The 18,805-nt window shown below is 42.8% G+C and overlaps 1 protein-coding gene across 6 annotated transcripts in view; it reads right to left on the bottom strand.

Moving 5' to 3' along the window:
* The window catches only part of PALM2AKAP2 (PALM2 and AKAP2 fusion), a 554,929-nt gene that overhangs the window by 225,418 nt on the left and 310,706 nt on the right, over positions 1 to 18,805 (bottom strand). For 3 of the 6 annotated variants that reach the window (XM_010365579.2, XM_010365578.2, XM_010365577.2), the window contains exons 4-6: positions 17,569 to 17,683; positions 16,653 to 16,674; positions 9,174 to 9,275 (exon numbers count right to left, since the gene is read on the bottom strand). In XM_010365579.2, the coding sequence (XP_010363881.2) occupies positions 9,174 to 9,275; positions 16,653 to 16,674; positions 17,569 to 17,683 (239 nt within the window). The remainder of the gene's footprint in view (positions 1 to 9,173; positions 9,276 to 16,652; positions 16,675 to 17,568; positions 17,684 to 18,805) is intronic. The other 3 variants (XM_010365583.2, XM_030919139.1, XM_030919140.1) reach the window with 1 other exon arrangement.

Genomic DNA, 18,805 nt, shown 5'->3' with positions numbered 1-18,805 from the left:
GGAGGAGGAGAAAAGGAGGAAAAGATGGAGGAAGGAAAGAGAAAAGAGAAAGAAAACAACGAATGTGCGACAAAGACTATATGGTCCACAAAGTCTAAAATAGTTAAAATCTGGCCATTTATACAAAAATTTTGCTGACCCCTGACAGCCTGTGCTCCATCCTGCTCACAGTTACTTGAGTCATAAACCCTTTGTTGGTTTCTTGTGCCTTTAGAAAATAAACACCAAACTCCCCAGCATGGCATATAGTTCCCTTCAGGATGTGTCTGCAACCTTCCTTTCTAGCCTTGTCTTGCGGGCTCTCTCATTCTTTACACATTGTGGCCATAACAACTTCTCACTATTCCCAGGACACTCAACTTCCTCCCACGGCTGCTCATCCGTGTGCCTGCTGTCCCTCTGCCTAGATAGCCTCCTTTTGCTCCTCTAGACTCCTAGAGATCTAGCCCATGTCTGCTTATCATTGTCTTGAGTCCCTACCTCTTTCTGAATAAGTTCCCTGTATTAAGAAGATCCAAACTCTCTTTTCAACCATATGTTCTAGTGCTCGTTTTCCCTTTAGCACAACCAAATAACACCACCCCAGACCTAAATATCTCCTGCTTTTGTTAAGATTTTCTTCTCCTGAAATGTCTTTGTTTTGAGTTTCTGCATATCCAAATATAACTCATTGATTAATGCCAAAGTCAACTGCCTCCTCTTCCATACACTTTCTTTGATCTTTCCATCTCTAAGTTATCCCTCTCTTCTTAAAATTTTCTCAATACTTTTTCTAAACTTCTCTGAAGGCTCTTAACAATTACCACTCAGCTGTATAATTATTTGTGGGAATGTTTCATCAGCTTCATAGATTTTTAGGATCTTTTGAGGGTTAGTTTCTTGTCTAACACCTATCCATGACACCCCTCCCTGTCAGCACCTACCTTAGAGCCATTTGTATAGTAGGTACGTAATATACACATCTGTGAAACAAAGGCTAATAATTCAAGAGTCTAATATGATTGTTGTAATCTAGTAACAAATACTTGGTATAATATGACACCAATGAAACGGTACACACAGTAATTGATGTTTGAACTTGTTTAAAATAATAACAGCGATGATATTGTTCCATCTGCTTGCATAATAAGATACAATCTGTTCCTGGTTAACACTTAACTAAAAAGATTATGAAACAAAATCCCATGTTTGGTTTTCATCAGATCCATTTTTGAAAGTTTCACTTGTTCAGCGTAAAGATCTCAAGTTTCTTCAAGTGACACAATGGGAGGCCAACCAATATTTGTCATAGAGGTGCAAGGGCACACACAATGACAGTGTATCCAAATAAACATTTATCTCAGTTAGTTCCTGATTTCTCACAAAATGTGCCATCAGAGGAATAGAATAGGTATTTAAAATTTGCATGGACTCCAAAAGCCTGCTCTTGAAATATTATACTTATTTTAAAAAGCACAGTCTGGGATTAGAATATTATTATATCTTATCACTATGAACACACTCATGGGACATAGTTATAAATAAGGAAAGTAATAATTGTTAGTTTGTAGGTACAATAATTATTCTGCAAACATTCAGTAATCTGTGAACAAATCCACACATTGGCCTGCAATCAATACAGAATATGGAACAAAATATTTCTATTTTTATATCTATATGTGATAGGATAAAAATACAAATTATTACCATGGGGATGTTTACAGATGTCCCTATCCCTCTGCCCACCCAATGAGAATGCTGGGATCATTGTTGGTCCACTTTTCTCTCATTTTAATCTTTGTCTGTTCTAGAATCAGAGACTGGAAGAAAGGAGAGAGGATGATGAAAAGTTATTTTCTAGAAAGGTTAAGTACATCCACATATACACTGATGAGAAAGGAGTTTAGTGGGAGAGAGAGTAAAAACTGTGAAATACGGATAGAGAAGGAGTATTTTGTGGTGGTAAATGATGTTTCAGAGCAGGTGATATGTGGAGGAAAGAAAAGCGAATATGAGAAGTATTGCTTAGTGGAGATATAAATTAGGTCCTATTTATTTATTTATTTATTTATTTATTATTTTTTGAGACAGAGTCTTACTCTGTCACCCAGGCTGAAGTGCAGTGGCGCGACCTTGGCTCACTGCAACCTCTGCCTCCCGGGTTCAAGCAATTCTCCTGTCTCAGCCTCCCACGTAGCTGGGATTACAGGCATATGCCACCATGCCTGGCTAATTTTTGTATTTTTAGTAGAGATGGGGTTTCATCATGTTGACCAGGCTAGTCTCAGACGCCTGACCTCAAGTGATCCACCCTCCTCAGCCTCCCAAAGTGCTGAGATTACAGGCATGAGCTACCGCACCCGGCCAAGGTCCCTTTTAATATCCTTCCGGAGAAATAGTTAAAGAACAAAACACCTTCTTAATGGTTTTTTGGTGTGTGATTTTAAGCTGTATTTCTTTAAATGTGACATGGCTCTGGGACTGAACCACATGTGACATGGTTTTATTAGGGTTACATATTTATATTTACATGTTGTACACTATTCTTCCAATATTCCTAGAATATGAGCATAGAATATTTTAAGCATTTTAATGTAATTTTATAATAAAATAAACTTAGACATGTTATGTCACAAAATGCATATGTATTTTTTTCCTAGGTAAAACATAAGGCTTCAGAGGAACCACAAATCACACTTAAGAGTATGATTCTACATTCCTTTCTTCATTCACTCTTTCCTCCAGTAAGGGTAACAAAGGTGAACACTTTGAGAAGCTCTGACTTAACCCAAAGGCAATATTTAGTCTTCATGGATACATATATAAGAATGTTATCTAGGCCTTTTAGAAAGCCATGCAAGAGGTGTGAATGTTTAAATGTCGTCTTTATGAGTAAGCACTTACATTTTGCTTCAGTTCGCAGCCAATAATATTCAAAAGCATGAACTAGAGTACATATGAACCAGTAGGAAAATAAGACTTACATTTTCAGTGAAATGTCTTATTTTTGATGCACACAATTTTAAAAACTCTTCTACTTCCTATTGCTGCCAAAAGTTTATACCAACAGCCTCTCATGCTTATCATCCCTTCATCTCTAACCACAAAGCACAAAGCATACTCTCTAACCTGCCCTGTCTTCCCTCCAGCTTCTCCATGTCAGAGGTACACTACAATTTGTATAATGATGAGGGTCAAAGGGCTGGGTGCCTTTGTTCATCTTATTAAAAAAATGAGGAGGGAGTGCTGTGGAGGGTTGAGGGAGCCCTGAAAGAAATCTTGAAACATATATGGACATACAGAAAAGTATTTGAAGGAAAGCTCTTGAAATTTTCCAGGATGAAGGACCTGGAGAAGGAGGACAAGAAATAGAAGACAATTCAATGGAAGTTTCACTGACAGACTGGCTGAAATCTGGAAGTATGCTTTTATTAAATTATGTATTTATTTATTGATTTCCAAACCTTATATACTGATGACAATGAGATTGGAGTATATAAAACACTTTTGCTACTCCTTCCAAGAAGCCAGTGAGACAGCTGAGTAATATGCTCTTTTTAAAAATTAGTTTATTTTATTTTATTTTAATATGCTCTTTTTATTAAAAAGAATAAGAACCAATGTTGCTAGCTTCTTCAAAGGGATACAGATGAATGACTGCATGGATACTTTGATTTTGGGCCTCCGCATTTGGTTTTCTTGGTTCTTGCTCCCTAATAATTCTTTCATCAGTAGGGAAATGCCCTGAAGGAGTACAGACATTAAGTGGAGGTTGAGAATTCCAGTCTCTAGGTTCTGAAAATACCCAGGTGCGGAGTGGAGTGTGAGGACTCTGGGGAAGGTACCCACCTAAAAACCAAGGTGGGAGTTTTCAGCAGAGAAGCGATTGCTCTGCAGGGCCCAGAGAGATGGGTCTGAGGAGCACAAAATGTTTGGTTCTGATTCAAATTTATCCCCCTGGCCCTACACATGACCATGTTGCCTGCTGCCTTCACCTTTGGCAGAGAGAAAGCAACGGTAAGGGCTGTAGGGAGCCTAGAGAAGAGGGAACAAGAGTAACGGACACAAGCAAGGCAGGAAGAGCAATGGACATGAATACATTTGAGCATCAGTCCAAGAGCATACAAAACAAGACTATTCCAGGAGGATGGAAAGTTCAATCATTGATTCAGGCTTTTTCCAGCTCAGTTCCTTTCACTCGCTGTGATTACGGGAGGAGGAACAGGGTGAGAGCCCACATACAAAATATAAGCACCACATGCTCCGCTGTCATTAGTCAGGGAGATGGGAGGAGGGAGAAAGATAGCATCGGAATTCCTATCCAGATCACACCCCATTTTGGGGCTTCATTTTCTCATTTGTACAATGAAAAGTATCCAACTTTGATATTTTATGGTGCTGTGAACACCCTGCGTGGTTCACGAGTCAGTGATGTGTAAAGTACAGTAGGAAGGAAGCAGATCGTAAGTGTCATCCATGGGGGGTCAAGGTCATCTCAGTAAAAGAAACATCCAGGAGCTGGCATTGCACCTGGCATGTGATAGACAAGCAATGCACAAGCTTGACTTGTTAAATGAACATACATATGGGTAGTCTTATCCCTTCGAGCTGAAATTCGAGCAAATGGTTATACATATACATATGTGTTCACATATTCTCTTTGGGCTGGAAATGTAAAAATGGCTATTGTGATGTCAATGACAATAAAAACGAGGAAATTAATTTAGATTGGGTTCTTCCTCTCATCCCAAAGTGCAATCTCTAACTTCAAAAATATAGTTAGATAGAAGAAATAAGTTATAATGTTCAATAGCAGAGTAGGGTGACTAAAGCCAACAATAATTTATCGTCTACTTCAAAATAGCTAGAAGATTTGTGAATGTTCTCAACACAAACAAATGATAAATGTTTGAGGTGATGGATATCCTCACTACCCTTTTTTGATCATTACACATTGTATGAATGTATCAAAATACCACATGTACCCCATAAATATGTACAATTATTATGTATCAATAAAAAATTGTAACTCCCCCCAAAAAAACAGTGATCAAAAATGTCTGTGAATCAATTGTTTTTCCAAGACACCTTAGTAGTAACAAAACTAAGTCAGCAAGGTTGTGATGTTGATAGATAATAAAGGAAAGCCAATTTCTTATGTCTGATTTTTCTTCTATTTTTGGTCAAGAAGGAAAGCTTTCAGCCTGTAAAGTGCCGGAAAGCAAGTGGCAGAAAGGAAAGTGAAGCCCAGACGAGCGGAAAATCTTAGAAAATAATAAAGCACTGCAGGGATATAAAGGCTGTCAGTGCTTTGGGATCAGGGTCCCGATTCTCTTGTTGAATTTGTCTCAAGAATCTTGAACACCAGGAAAGCTGCTGGAAGCTGACACTTAAAGGTCTGATTTTCAAAAATGAGAATGAGGGGATTCTAAACTACATAGAAGGAGCTTGACATCATGGCTAGCTACATTCTAAAGTTAATCTTCAAAGAACAGAGATGACCAAGAGCCAGCATGGGCTCATCAAGCAGAAACTATGCAGATTAATCTCATTTTCTTTTTTGTTCAAGGTCTCTGGAAAGAATAGGCAAATTGCATTTGAAAAGATCCAGCGTATTTGGATCATCACAAAATCCCTTATATTCCTGTGGACTACACAGAAACTTGTGCCTTGGGTGTTAAGACAATTAACTTGTTAGTGGTTGCATGATCATACTCCAAAGATGTCGATTTAGGGTTATAAAGGCCCAAGAGATCTCTAATGGTGTGCCACAGGGCTCTGACTTTGGTTCCAACATGCAACATTTTTAGCAGTGAGATGATAAAAAATATTAAAAGATTGTTTTTTCAGATTTGAGGGGGTAGTAAACTGAGAAGCAAAGTAAAGCTATGAGGATACCATAATCATGAGCTACAAAGACCCTAACAATAGAGAAGAGGGTTTTCTACTTTCAAAACTTGTTAAGCCCTAGATTCAAGTGAAATCTGATGCAGAAACACGATATGTAAACACGAGGATGGAGGAACTGCGCGTGTTTGAAATAGGAGGGAATGTCAGAGCCCTGTCAAATCCCATGACATCGCTCCCCTCCCCGACTTCCTGCTCTGGTTCCTCAGTGCCTCCATGAAACCCCGAACATTCCTGAGAGACAACTAACAAGAAGATATTTAATAGTCATAGCAAATCTACAAAGGACAGAAAAGTGCATAGCTCATGCTTAGTTTTGTCTTTTGAGATTAAAAAACAAAAGAATTCTGTAGGTCCTTCTATGTATGAGCAGGTGTAGTAGTATATGTATAACTAGGGGAAACAGACTGAACATTTCAGCTGAAAGGATTCAGAAACAACAATGCTATGGATAAAGGGAGCAAGGCTGACGTGGCACACATGAAATGACTTTGAGGCCTTTCAGAACTGAAGCTGAAAGGCCGTGTTGCCAGCAAAGTCAGCCACACGGTCTGCAGCGTCATGCTCTATTTTGGGGGTGAGGAGCCTAGCTCAGGAGGCATTGGGTAGTTCTGAGCATGATACATCAAGTAGACTAGCAACCAAGTGAAGAGCGTTCAGATGGGAGGGACGGAGATGCTGGAGAGTGTCTAAAGGCAATCTCATCATCTCCATACCAGCTGGAGAGACTGGGGCTGTGAGCATGAAGGGGATTTAGAGTGAGGATCTGGGAAAAACAGGAAATAACAGTGATTTTCTAACACTTGAAGGGAAATTAGAACTTAGATGTGTTCTGAAAGGCTCCAGGGGGCAGGATAAGGAAAAGTGGGTGGAAGATGAAGGCAGACAAATGATAGCTCCATCAGAGGAAGAATTTCCCAATAGTCAGAACCAACTAGAGATGGAATGGGTAACTTGGAGGAAGATTAAGCTTGGATCACAGAGGTGTGTGACCGGGGTTTGAGGACCTCTTCACAGGGCTGCTATGTCAAGGATTCAATGTTTGGATAAAGGATTGGAATAGATGTCTCCTAATTCTGAAAAGTAATGATTCTAAATAAATTCCCATTTATACAGAGTCCCAAACCTTCCAAACTCCAAACAACCAGGATATTTGTTATGCTACTTAGTAACGACAAGTGACATTTGTCAAAATGTCCCTGAACTTATATAAATTTCCAAAAGGACATTCCTAAAGCAAGATGGACTGTATCTAGGAGAATTCTAGTGAGTACCCTTGGTTGGTAAGCCACACATGCTCTGCGTAGTCACTGTTAACCACAATTGATCATGAATCTGAACATCCCATTCCCTAAACAGCCTGGACAAAGGAGTTCATCATAACAAATACAATTCCTTCCATAGCTCTCATGAATCTGAACATCCCATTCCCTAAACAGCCTGGACAAAGGAGTTCATCATAACAAATACAATTCCTTCCATAGCTCCACTTATATGTAATCCCACAGCAGATGCATTTACGCAAATTAACTCTTAACTCATCAACAGAAACATATGTAAACTTACTTTTAAAAAGATTCTGATCACATTATACTTTTACAAATGCACTGGCTTTTAAAATCATTACGTTTTGCAGGATCTTCAAAGATAAAGGGAGCTGGGTTGTAGAAATAATGTACATTCCTACTTACACAGCACTACAATCACATTCTTGTGTTACTCTTGAACTTTAAACTCTTTGACTACCCACACTGCTCAAATCCTTTTTCTCTCTCTTAAAATTATTTCTCATACACTGTCCCTACCCTCCCATGAGCTGATCCATATGTTGGATCATATCCCGTGTCCTTTGAAGTGCAGGAATTTGTGCAGAGGACCCGAGAAGTTGTTTACCCACAGCTATCAGGAATCATCAACACCCAAGTCTCTAATAACCAGAGGGAATGTGTGTGACTCTTAAACACATTTTACCTAAGTTGACCTCAGAAGTGCACCCTGGAGTACTTCAAGAGTTCAATGTTAAAGTGACTGCCAGTGAGTTCTTTGAAGCATAACTGCAGGCTGCAGTTTCCTGTTTATCCATCCTGTCACTGTCCAGGAAGACGTGGAACTGGCTCTGGATTGACCAGATACCACTGACAGTCCCATCCATCTCTAGGACTCTGTGAGTCTGTACAATTCAGAGGGGAGGGACTTAGTAATCTGCTAAATTGTTTACCAAGATGCCCAACAGATATTTCAATTGGCCAGTGGACATGACAACTACATTAATTCTTACTTGACTTTTATTTTATTTTTGTATTAAAATAAGGAGGGACTCTTTGCTTCATAAAATATTCAGGTTGGCCTATATAAAATATTTCCTCTGGCTTAAACATCCATGAATGTTTTAGCTTATAAAATCTGTCATTATGTGATTTATTTTAAACGTACACTTACCTAGAATATGCAAAGCAGAATCTGATACTCATATTTGAATTCACGTATGTTGTAACTAACCATGCAACCTTGGGCAATTCATTTTTCCATTTAACCCCCAGCCCTCAGCACATTTCTGTGTAGATCATAAGGGCTGGTGTAGAGATTTATTGTTTGCATCCTTCCAGTTCTGATTTCTGAGGCACGTCTGCATTAAGCAGAGCAAAGCATGGTTCTCCCTATACTCAACACTCAGAAGCTGGGAGGAAATGTAATTTACTCATAAATGTATTATTTGCAAAATTTCCAATTGTGAGAAACATTAGCAAGAAACATGTGTTCTTTAAATTGCTTCTTTTCCTCCCAAATACACCACAGTGGCTAAGAAATAACTCCAGAAATGGGAAGACTTAGGAATATATGTATTCATAATATACAAATAGCTAAACTGCCAAAGGATTCTGTAAAGATACCATAGGCTTTGAAAATATTTCCCACCCAGCTTCCATCATGGATGGCTCTCTCAATTTGTATAATTCCAATGAGGAAAATGAAAATCCCTGGAGGCAGAATACAGATTAACTTTGAGAATAAACACAGATATAAGGACCACAAACACCAAAGAAAGGCTCCCCCGAAGTCGGAGATGAAATGCCATATGATTTCCTCAGAACTCCTTCCCATTTGGTACTCAATTACCCATCTGGGGCCAGTGCCTGCCTTGTGTGGCCACTGTGAAGGCTGCGTCTGAGGCTGGGCTGAGGCTGTCCCCCTATGTAAGGATAGCAGGGCACTAATCTCATTAATAAAGCTCAGTGAAATGCAAGCCCCTTGGACCATCCTAGCGTCCAAAGGTCCCCAGGACTTACCAGCTGCTCTGCTGGTCCCGTCCTGCCCAGGTAATGGTTCTGCAGTTCGTGAACAGAGGATTGGCAGGTCGGGAAGCTGGGAGGAAATGTAATTTACTGCATCTGGTAGCAGAGAACAGGGAATACAATTAGTCACAGTGTTGGGAGGCCCAATGGGTTCACTGCCGAGACAGCAGCTTGTCTGCCCTACATAATGGACCGCTGAGGCGGCCACTGAACAGGAGGATCAGGGTAAACAAAGACTAGCATTTGCCCAGTGACTGGTATTCAGCAGAGTAGCTGAGGCAGGAGGGATCCTGGCCAGAGAGCTCAAGCCCCAGGATGGCTCTATGTTTCAGAAGAGTCATCAGAAATCTCTAGATTCTAGGAGGACAATGAGTTCAGGGACAGGGGGAAGATTCAGAGATGGGCTTGTGGGAGCCATTATCAACTTGGTGGGATTGACCAAATAGAAAACATCAAACTAGAAATGTACATTAAACAGTACTGAAAAACAGATCCACTCTCTGAACTGGAAATAAAGCTTTCTGTGTCTGATTATTATGGGGCTCATTCCCTGAACTGGCAATATAGCTTTATGAGCCTGATTCACTCAAAAGACCAACTTTATATGCATTACAACAAATAAACAGACTTCAGAATTGATCTCATGTTTTCAATACTGCAGGCTGATGTTTCAGATATAAAGTCCTGAGATTCTAAATGACAACACCCCTTGAGCCCACCATTAGCCCAGTTGCAGGGAATGTTGCTGTGCAAAAGAAGGAGCCCATCAGCTTTGCTTGGGCAAATACCTCGACAAGCCTCTTTGGGGAGGTGAGACCTGAGGAGCATGGACATTAGCAAGCATGCCAAGGTATCAGAGGAAAGGAGGAAACCCCTGAGGTGAGACAAGATGAATCTGGGTACACCCCAGAGAGAAGTGGGAAAGTGAAAGCAGGAAGATTCCAGAAAGCTGGGCTCTATGAGGTGTCATTCCTTCCTTGCATCACGACCATATCACAAAATCCTGGAACGTCCATCAGTCATCGATGGTTACATCTAACCGCTCACTGTATGTCTCTACTGAATATCCCACAATCACCTCAAACTCAACATGCGCAAAATGGACCTTGTATCTCTGCTCAACTGCTGCTTCTCCTGTCCTCTGTCTTGGCTCATGAGCACCACAGTTCACCTGGGATCCTCAGCAGCACCCTTCACTCTTCCCTCTTCTGGTATCCAATCTGTTCCATAGCCTCTTCCCTCCTCTGCATTCCCACTCGTACTGTTTCCGTTCTAGCAGCTTTCTTTTTCATTTCTTGCTGAAGAGGATTGCAAACAGACACTGGACTAGGCTTAGTTCAGTTCTAGACCAACCAGACCTTTTGCTGACTTGCAAGTGAGTCTGAACAGTCCAGAATGTATTGACATCAGACCATTATGTTCATAGGCAAAGGTAGAGTATATCTAAGAAAATAGATTTTTCGCTGGGCACGGTGGCTCATGCCTGTAATCCCATCACTTTGGAAGGCCAAGGTGGGTGGATCACCTGAAGTCAGGAGTTCAAGACCATCTTGGCCAACACAGCAAAACCCTGTCTCTACTAAAAATACAAAAATTAGCTGGGCATAGTGGCACATGCCTGTAGTCCCAGCTACTAGAGGGGCTGAGGCAGGAGGATCACTTGAACCCAGGAGGCAGAGGTTGCAGTGAGCCAAGATTGTGCCACTGCACTCCAGCCTGGGCAACAGAGTAAGACTCCGTCTCAAAAAAAAAAAAAAAAAAAAAAAAAAAAAAAGATTTTTCCATATTAGCCATTTGGGGAGAAGGAATGAGAAAGGAAGATTAGGACGGCAGGACTTAGGGTGGAATGAGGCTTAAGTTGCTTTCCATCTCAGATGCCTTGTATGTGTTGGAGCTTGGATCCTGGATAAGGCAGACATGGTTGAAGGCCACCCCTCACTGCAAGGCTGGGAGATGGCTGGAAAGCAGCCTGCAGGGACCCCCTGAAGATGGTTTTGGATTTGAGTCAGGGGCTGTGAGTGTAGTCACATGTCTGAAGTTGCGCATTATTCTCCATGTTGAACTGCACCTCCATGATTCTCTTTTTTTTTTTTTTTTTTTTTTTTTGAGACGGAGTCTCACTGTCACCCAGGCTGGAGTGCAGTGGCGCTATCTCGGCTCACTACAAGCTCCGCCTCCCTGGTTCATGCCATTCTCCTGCCTCAGCCTCCCGAGTAGCTGGGACTACAGGCACCTGCCACAACGCCCAGCTAATTTTTTGTATTTTTAGTAGAGACAGGGTTTCACTGTGTTAGCCAGGATAGTCTCGATCTCCTGACCTTGTGATCTGCCTGCCTCAGCCTCCTAAAATCCTGGGATTACAGGCGTGAGCCACCTCCATGATTCTTAAACTTAGGTCACAGTCTTCTCTTTCCTTTAACTCCCACTGTGGGAGGCTGTGGGAAGGGTCTGTGCCCCAAACCAGCACAAGGCAGAACTAGAAAGAGCAGCAGCTTGAGGTCAGTGGTCCTGAGAGGGTTGGGGCAGGTGGGTGCCAACTGTCCGTGGGAAGACCAAAGCAGTAATCTAGGACTACAGGGACAGTTTAGGAAAGAAGGGATGACCAGAGCAGATCTGTAGAACTTCCAAGATTCACTGATAATTTCCAGCAGTCTGTGGAATGGGATCTTGGTGAATTTGACTTTCTGCATTCAAATAAGATGGAGGCTGGAGCCCAAGTGAGATCTCATGGACTAGTCACATGTGTGTCTGCATACTCAATGTTTTAGCAGGGGGGAAAAAAAAAAAAAACTACTTACAGACAAGGAATTTTCCATCTGAAAGAACATGTGATTCCCAGGACTTATGTCTCAGCCTCCTCCAGGAGACAGCTCCCTGCCAGATGGGAGTGGATGATGGAGTTACTTTTGCCAGATGTTTACTGGCTACAGTCTTGAAGGCTACGGCACTTGGAGAATTGGGCTACATGGCTTCTGTTAAGAGATAAGGGAATGGGCTGGGCACAGTAGCTCACACCTGTAATATCAGCACTTTGGGAGGCCGAGGCAGGCAGACCACTTGAGGTCAGGAGTTTGAGACCAGCACAGCCAACATGGCGAAACCCTGTCTTTTCTGAAATGCAAAAATTAGTCGGGCCTGGTGGTGCGTGCCTGTGGTCCCAGCCACTTGGGAGGCTGAGACAGAATCACTTGAACCCTGGAGGTGGAGGTTGCAGTGAGCTGAGATCATGCCACTGCACTCCAGCCTGGGTGACAGAGTAAGATCCTAACTCAAAAAAAAAGAGAGAGAGAGACAAGGGAGTGGAGAATGGGGCATCAGAAAGAGGACAGAGCAGCTCCCTCAACATATCATTAAGTACTAAACCCTAAGGTTATATAGACAGGAAGTGTCTGATAGACCAGCACAAAGAGTAACAAACAGGCCTACCAAAACTTCAATGGGAAAAAGTTCTTCAGGTGGCCTCAATCAATAAGCTGCCCCCTTCCTGCCTCAGTCAGAATAGTCTACCACTCTTCTCTCTGCTGCCAGAGAAGGTGGAAAGCAGTCACTATAGAGTAGAAATTAAAGATGAGTGCTGCTTCTTAGCTCTAATCCTGCTGAAATATTTACAGTAGCTATGAAGAATCGAAAGAGCTAAAGCCAGAGAAACAAAATTGATGAAAACTCTTCTTAAAACATAACTTAGGCTGGACACTGTGGCTCACGCCTGTAATCCCAGCTACTTGCAGGGCTGAGGCAGGAGAATGGCTTGAACCTGGGAGGTGGAACTTGCAGTGAGCTGAGATTGCGCCACTGCACTCCAGCCTGGGTGACAAGAGTGAAACTCCATCTCAAAACAAACAAACAAACAAACACGTAATTTATAGGCAACTGAAGATTGAGGTTTGCGAATAACCGGTATGAAGGTTTTGATGTGGGAAAGGCTCTAAGCTACCACAGACTGGTATGGGATCAGAAGCTAAGAAGATCAATATCATACACCAAGGACTGAGATAGGCCCAGGACAGACATTTTCCTTTGCCTGTTCTTGCCAAGAGTTTTGCATCACCTCAGTGGGTAAAGAGAAGAATTAGCACCAAAGATATGCTATATTCAATTTATAGTTGTACAAGACATTATGCCTAAGACAGTGAAAACAACCCACCCAATAGATGAGGGTTCTGCTATATAACAACAATGTGTATTAGCAGGGGAAGAGAGGGAGTGTCAGAATGTATATGACCAGGAGATTCTACTCATGAGTAGAATAAATTGCTCTTGCCGGGTGCGGTGGCTCAAGCCTGTAATCCCAGCACTTTGGGAGGCCGAGACGGGCGGATCACGAGGTCAGGAGATCGAGACCATCCTGGCTAACCTGGTGAAACCCCATCTCTACTAAAAAATACAAAAAACTAGCCGGGCGAGGTGGCGCACCTGTAGTCCCAGCTACTCGGGAGGCTAAGGCAGGAGAATGGCGTAAACCCGGGAGGCGGAGCTTGCAGTGAGCCGAGATCCGGCCACTGCACTCCAGCCTGTGCGACAGAGAGACTCTGTCTCAAAAAAAAAAAAAAGAATAAATTGCTCTTGATTGCCCAGGCTATCATGTAATCAAAAGCCACTGGTGATCCAGCAGTACGGTATCTCTATTTCCTCTGCCATGCATAGAGGGACACACTTAGGGTACCTGAGATGGGGTCATTACACACACAAACACCAGCAAGTATCTCACAGCACCTCGTAAGTTGGGATGCTTTTGCTGCTTATCTGCAGTGTCTGTATAGTTATATAATCCTAACTAGATCTGGATTCTGTAATCTGCATGCATCAGAAATTAACAGTGTTTCTTAAGTCATCATTGTTCTATAATAATATCTTGCTGTTTTTTTGTAGCAAGTTGGTTGATTCTAAGAGGGTCTTGGCAACTCGGGGCCTTGGAATTGAAGAATGAGAAGATAAAGAGACATCCCAAAGTTCCTCAACTGGAATGTGCTTCACCACAGTGTGGCTCTATATACATCAATCACAGTCTGGGATGTATGTGTTCCCACCTTCAAACTTCTTTCTTTGCTAATAGATGTAGTATGATAAAGAGGTCACTCAGGCTTGGTGATAACCACAGATGGCAGGAATTATAATCCAGGGTGACAGGTAAAACCACAGAAACTCTTCCCTGGGCCATTTCCTAAGAAATGAGATCCCTAAGACTTTTGCATCCTCTTAAGCCTGAGCTTACCCATCCTGGAGGATGGAGTCTGCGGGTAACTTTCTCTGCAGGCTCTTTTCAGTTATGACTAGGCTTCTTACCACTTCTACGAACGGCTTAGGTGGATGAGTGAAAATAATGGGAAGCAATGCAGAAGAAAATGAAAGAAGTTTGAGATAAAAATGAGAAAGGTGGTGAGAGTTTATGATGCGGCTGCATTTTTGCTTCTTAACAAGTCATAGAGTATGACAGGTCTCCACGCCCCACACAGACTTCTCAGGAACATGACATACAGGCTCTTTCCCTTTCCTAGTTATCAGAGAGACGTCTAGAGAAATTCCTGATTTGAGAAGGGAAGGGAAAAAAGAAGTGAAAGCGTAAAAGGCCAACGTGCACTCTTTGGGTAGGTGTTCATGGGTTAGTGTCCTATACCGCATCCCAGCCCGACATGCACTGTGTTATTGCTAATTGTGCGGCATGTCTCAGGTCTTCCCAGACTCAGGGAAGCCTGCCATCCTCCACACACTGTACCCACAATTCCCCACGGCCACTTCCTCAATCTGTGCCCCACCCCCAAAGCCCAGAACAAGTGCCCTGACTTGGTCACACCATAGAGACTTCCTAGAACTATGGTAGATTCACTTTTCCTGGAGTCCTTGCTGGCTTGGACATGACTTGGCCCTGCCTACTTGCACTCAGTGCATGAAGTTTAATTTAGTACCTTCCTAAAGATCCCCTGGGGAGACAAAATTCAGGTCTCCTGCTAGGGGAAAAAAAATGTAAAATCACAGGTTTTTTTTTTTTTTTTTTTTTTTTTTTTTTTGCCAAAGTCAGAACTATCCTTCATGCAAATACTTTTGACTGATCCAGAAAAACACTTTTTTTTTTTTTTTTTTTGAGATGGAGTATCACTCTGTTGCCCAGGCTGGAGTGCAGTGGCATGATCTCCACTCACTGCAAGCTCTGCCTCCTGGGTTCACGCCATTCTCCTGCCTCAGCCTCCCAAGTAGCTGGGACTACAGGCGCCCGCCACCACGCCCGGCTAATTTTTTGTATTTTTAGTAGAGACGGGGTTTCACCGTGTCAGCCAGGATGGTCTCGATCTCCTGACCTCGTGATCCGCCCGCCTCGGCCTCCCAAAGTGCTGGGATTACAGGCATGAGTCACTGTGCCCGGCCTGAAAAACACATTTTTTAACTTTTCCCCAAATATTTCCAAATGACACTGGGAAAACACTGACGCCAATTCTTATCCTGGCTCCTGATCATCTTCCTAGTCTAGAGGCTGATCTTTCTTGTTTGTTTTTAATACAAGACCTTGCTATCACCCAGGCTGGAGTGCACTGGTGTGACCATAGCTCACTGCAGCCTTGAACTTCTGGGCTCAAGGGATCCTCCCACATCAGCCTCCCAAAGTGCTGGGATTACAGACCTGAGCCACCACACCCAGCCCTAGAGTGTGACTTTCTCACAGCCAGGTGAGCACATAATATCTGGTCTTTCCAACAAGTCCCTGCATTGTAAAGCAGATCTAGCTGAGGGCCAAATGCAAGTAGGAATCATGGGTTTGCAGTTGAAGATAGGGAGCAAGGTGAAGGGTGAGAAATACACAATCTCAAGTTCATCCCCACAGTCCAGGTAAGGAGAGGAGAGGACAGAGGAAAGGTAGGGAAAGGAGAGAAGGCAAAAGACCTGCTCTTGCCACCAGGAAGCCAGGACCCTGCTCCTACCTTCCTATGCTCTGAACCAACGATCCCACACAGGGAGGGAAGTTTTGCCCAGCCCTGTTTCTATGGAAGAAACTACAGTTGTCTGATCAGAGAGAGAGAGAGAAAGCAAAGAAAATCCAGAGACTGTAGAAAGGTTTTCCAAACACCAAATGTTTCTCCAAAATTTCCTAAACTTCTCACGTGTGTTTCAACCTGAGGACCTAACCACTAGGACAAATGGGCTCATCCCTACGAGGGACCTGGTCCTGATGTTAGTACTCTTCTTTGCCGGGTACCTTTCAAGAGAGGCCTAAGCAGTGAGCGTTGGGACCTAATGGGAAGGAGAAGAGCCAGGCCAATTTGGTAAGAGGATAAACAGTGAGCCAAGAGACAGTTCCTGAAGAAGAGAGGCAGGGAAGGCTTGGAATGTGGGCCTCCTCAGTGGCCTGCAACCAGTGCTGCTACTTCTTCTGATGCCTTTACAAATCAACACAGTACCTCTTCCTTACGCCCCTGTTAATGAAACCCCCTAAGCTGAACAGGATCAAAACATTCATCTACAGTCGGGGTAGAGAGCACTTACCTCCATCCGTACTGGAGAAACCCTGTAGGAACAAAAACAAGGCAGAGCGTTACTCTACATGTGGGGGTACAAGCCCATCTTTTCCCATCTTTAAAGACTTAACCCATCTTTCTCCCATCCCAGACCCAGAATTTGACTGTGCTGGGAAAATGCGATGATCTCTTTTCTTCTGGACAATTTGTGTAGAGTTCCAAAATTACCATTCCCAACTTATACTAAATTTCTCCCAATAGAGATTTATTTCAATGATCTAGCAAATATCCTTGGTCATGTTGGAGAATGATATCAGAAAATCACATCCTAAATTGATTTCATTAGATTGCTTTTCTGTCACTCAGGTACTGCAGAAACAGTTATAAAATGGAGGGAGGTCCTGAGATGTTTGTTCAGAGCTACTGGTTTTACAAACTCTACTCTTTGATATACAGCACCATCTGTTTTTATATATAGTAAAATTTCATGGATTTACACTCTTTGTATTTGGAATTCATGTCCACTTCATAGGGTGTTGCTTCTGGCCTTTTTATAACGAAAGACTCAAAAAGCAAACTATAATTATAGCCACAAAGAGCATGTTTATTCTGCTTCATCAGAATTGGTTTTAGAATTCTAGAGTCCAATAAGAGAAGGCTTTTCAGGCACAGGGTATATCAGGGATCTGGACAGCAGGCAGATGGGGTAATCTCATGACTCTTCCCTATGCCTTGCAGCAGGCCAGATGGTCCCACACCCAAAGATATGCCATGCTCAGCTTCAGGATGGCCCCTAGTCCTCACACATCTGCCTCTCATTTCATAGAGTTCGTGGCTCAGATTTCTCATCAATGCCAACTGGCCTGTTTCCCAGTTGGCACCATTTTGCTAGACCTTACTTCCCCATGGACATAACCTCGAGAAATCATGTTTGTTTTTTTCACCTTCTGAAAGTCCTTGAAGGATTTTTCTGTCTCCTTCAGTTTCTCTAGGATGATTTGCTCTTTGGCAGATATCTGGGACTCTTCACTTTCTAGCGTTTGTATTTCTTGCTCCAGCCTGGAAAACACACAAACAAAGGACAAGTTACTTTATTGTCCTGCCATCCACGGGCAAGAGAGCAGTTTCTTCCTGTTGGGCGATTTGTACCTTCCTGGCAGCCTTCGTTTTACATTATGCTGAGGAGCCAGGCCAAGGTTTTCCATTACAGAGCATCCTGTGTTTCCAGCTCTGCCACTGGGTAGATATTGGTCAAGGGAAAGCAACACAGCACTGCCTCCCCTGGTTCACAGCCACCACTGTGCAACATGCTTCGATGTCTCCCTGCCAGCCCTATGCATGAGCACCTTTCTTATTTGGAGGGATATTATATTTACATAGCATAGGACATAATATCAAAAGGAAAATAGCTTCATATTCTCCTGGCCAGCTCAGAATAACTGCTCTCTCAGGTTGGCCAAAAGGTAAAGGGCCATTCTTGCTCAAAGGAAGTGTGTTGCCAAGAAATAGCTGGTGGCCAGTACCCTTGGGAGCCTGCTGTCCTCTCTGTCTGTGGCCTGGATTCTACTGCCAAAAAGAGGGGAAATGAAGAAGACAGATGCAATTGCCCCTGCCTTCTGGAACTTTCCTCAGTTTTCACAGCCATCCTATGTATTTTATAAAAGGGAAATTTCAGCACTGCCTGGAGACTCTGGAAATATTCCAGGACAGCAGCTGCAGCTATGATTTGGGGAAAGTCTCAACAGCCATATTCTTTCAGTGAAATGATAATAATTACCACCAGTGTTTACTGAGCACTTATTCTGTGCCAGGAACTTAGCTAAGAATTCATGTGGATTATTTCATTCAAACTTCCCAATGACCCTGTGAGTAGGGAATCCCCATTTTACTGATGAGATCAGTAGGGCTTGGCAAGGTGAAGTAACCTAGCAAAGCAGGCTTTACTGCCGCAGAGCCCTGAAGCAAGGATTCAAGCCAGGTGCTCCGACTCTAGACCTGCTCCTAACCATTGAGCAACTCTCACCACATGGGTTCTGACGTGTTCCCCACATCCCCCACCTTGTTAAAGATCGCATATATTGGCATAGGATGGCACTGATATGCAGCAATGTCTTCAGAAATAATGAAGGGATAAATGTTCTCTTGCTAAAACTCTAGACTGCTGTGCCTCTTGAATTATTT

Source organism: Rhinopithecus roxellana, chromosome 16, assembly GCF_007565055.1.
Source record: "Rhinopithecus roxellana isolate Shanxi Qingling chromosome 16, ASM756505v1, whole genome shotgun sequence".
NCBI classification, from domain to species: Eukaryota; Metazoa; Chordata; class Mammalia; order Primates; family Cercopithecidae; genus Rhinopithecus; species Rhinopithecus roxellana.
This window is presented reverse-complemented; position numbering and strand designations above follow the sequence as displayed.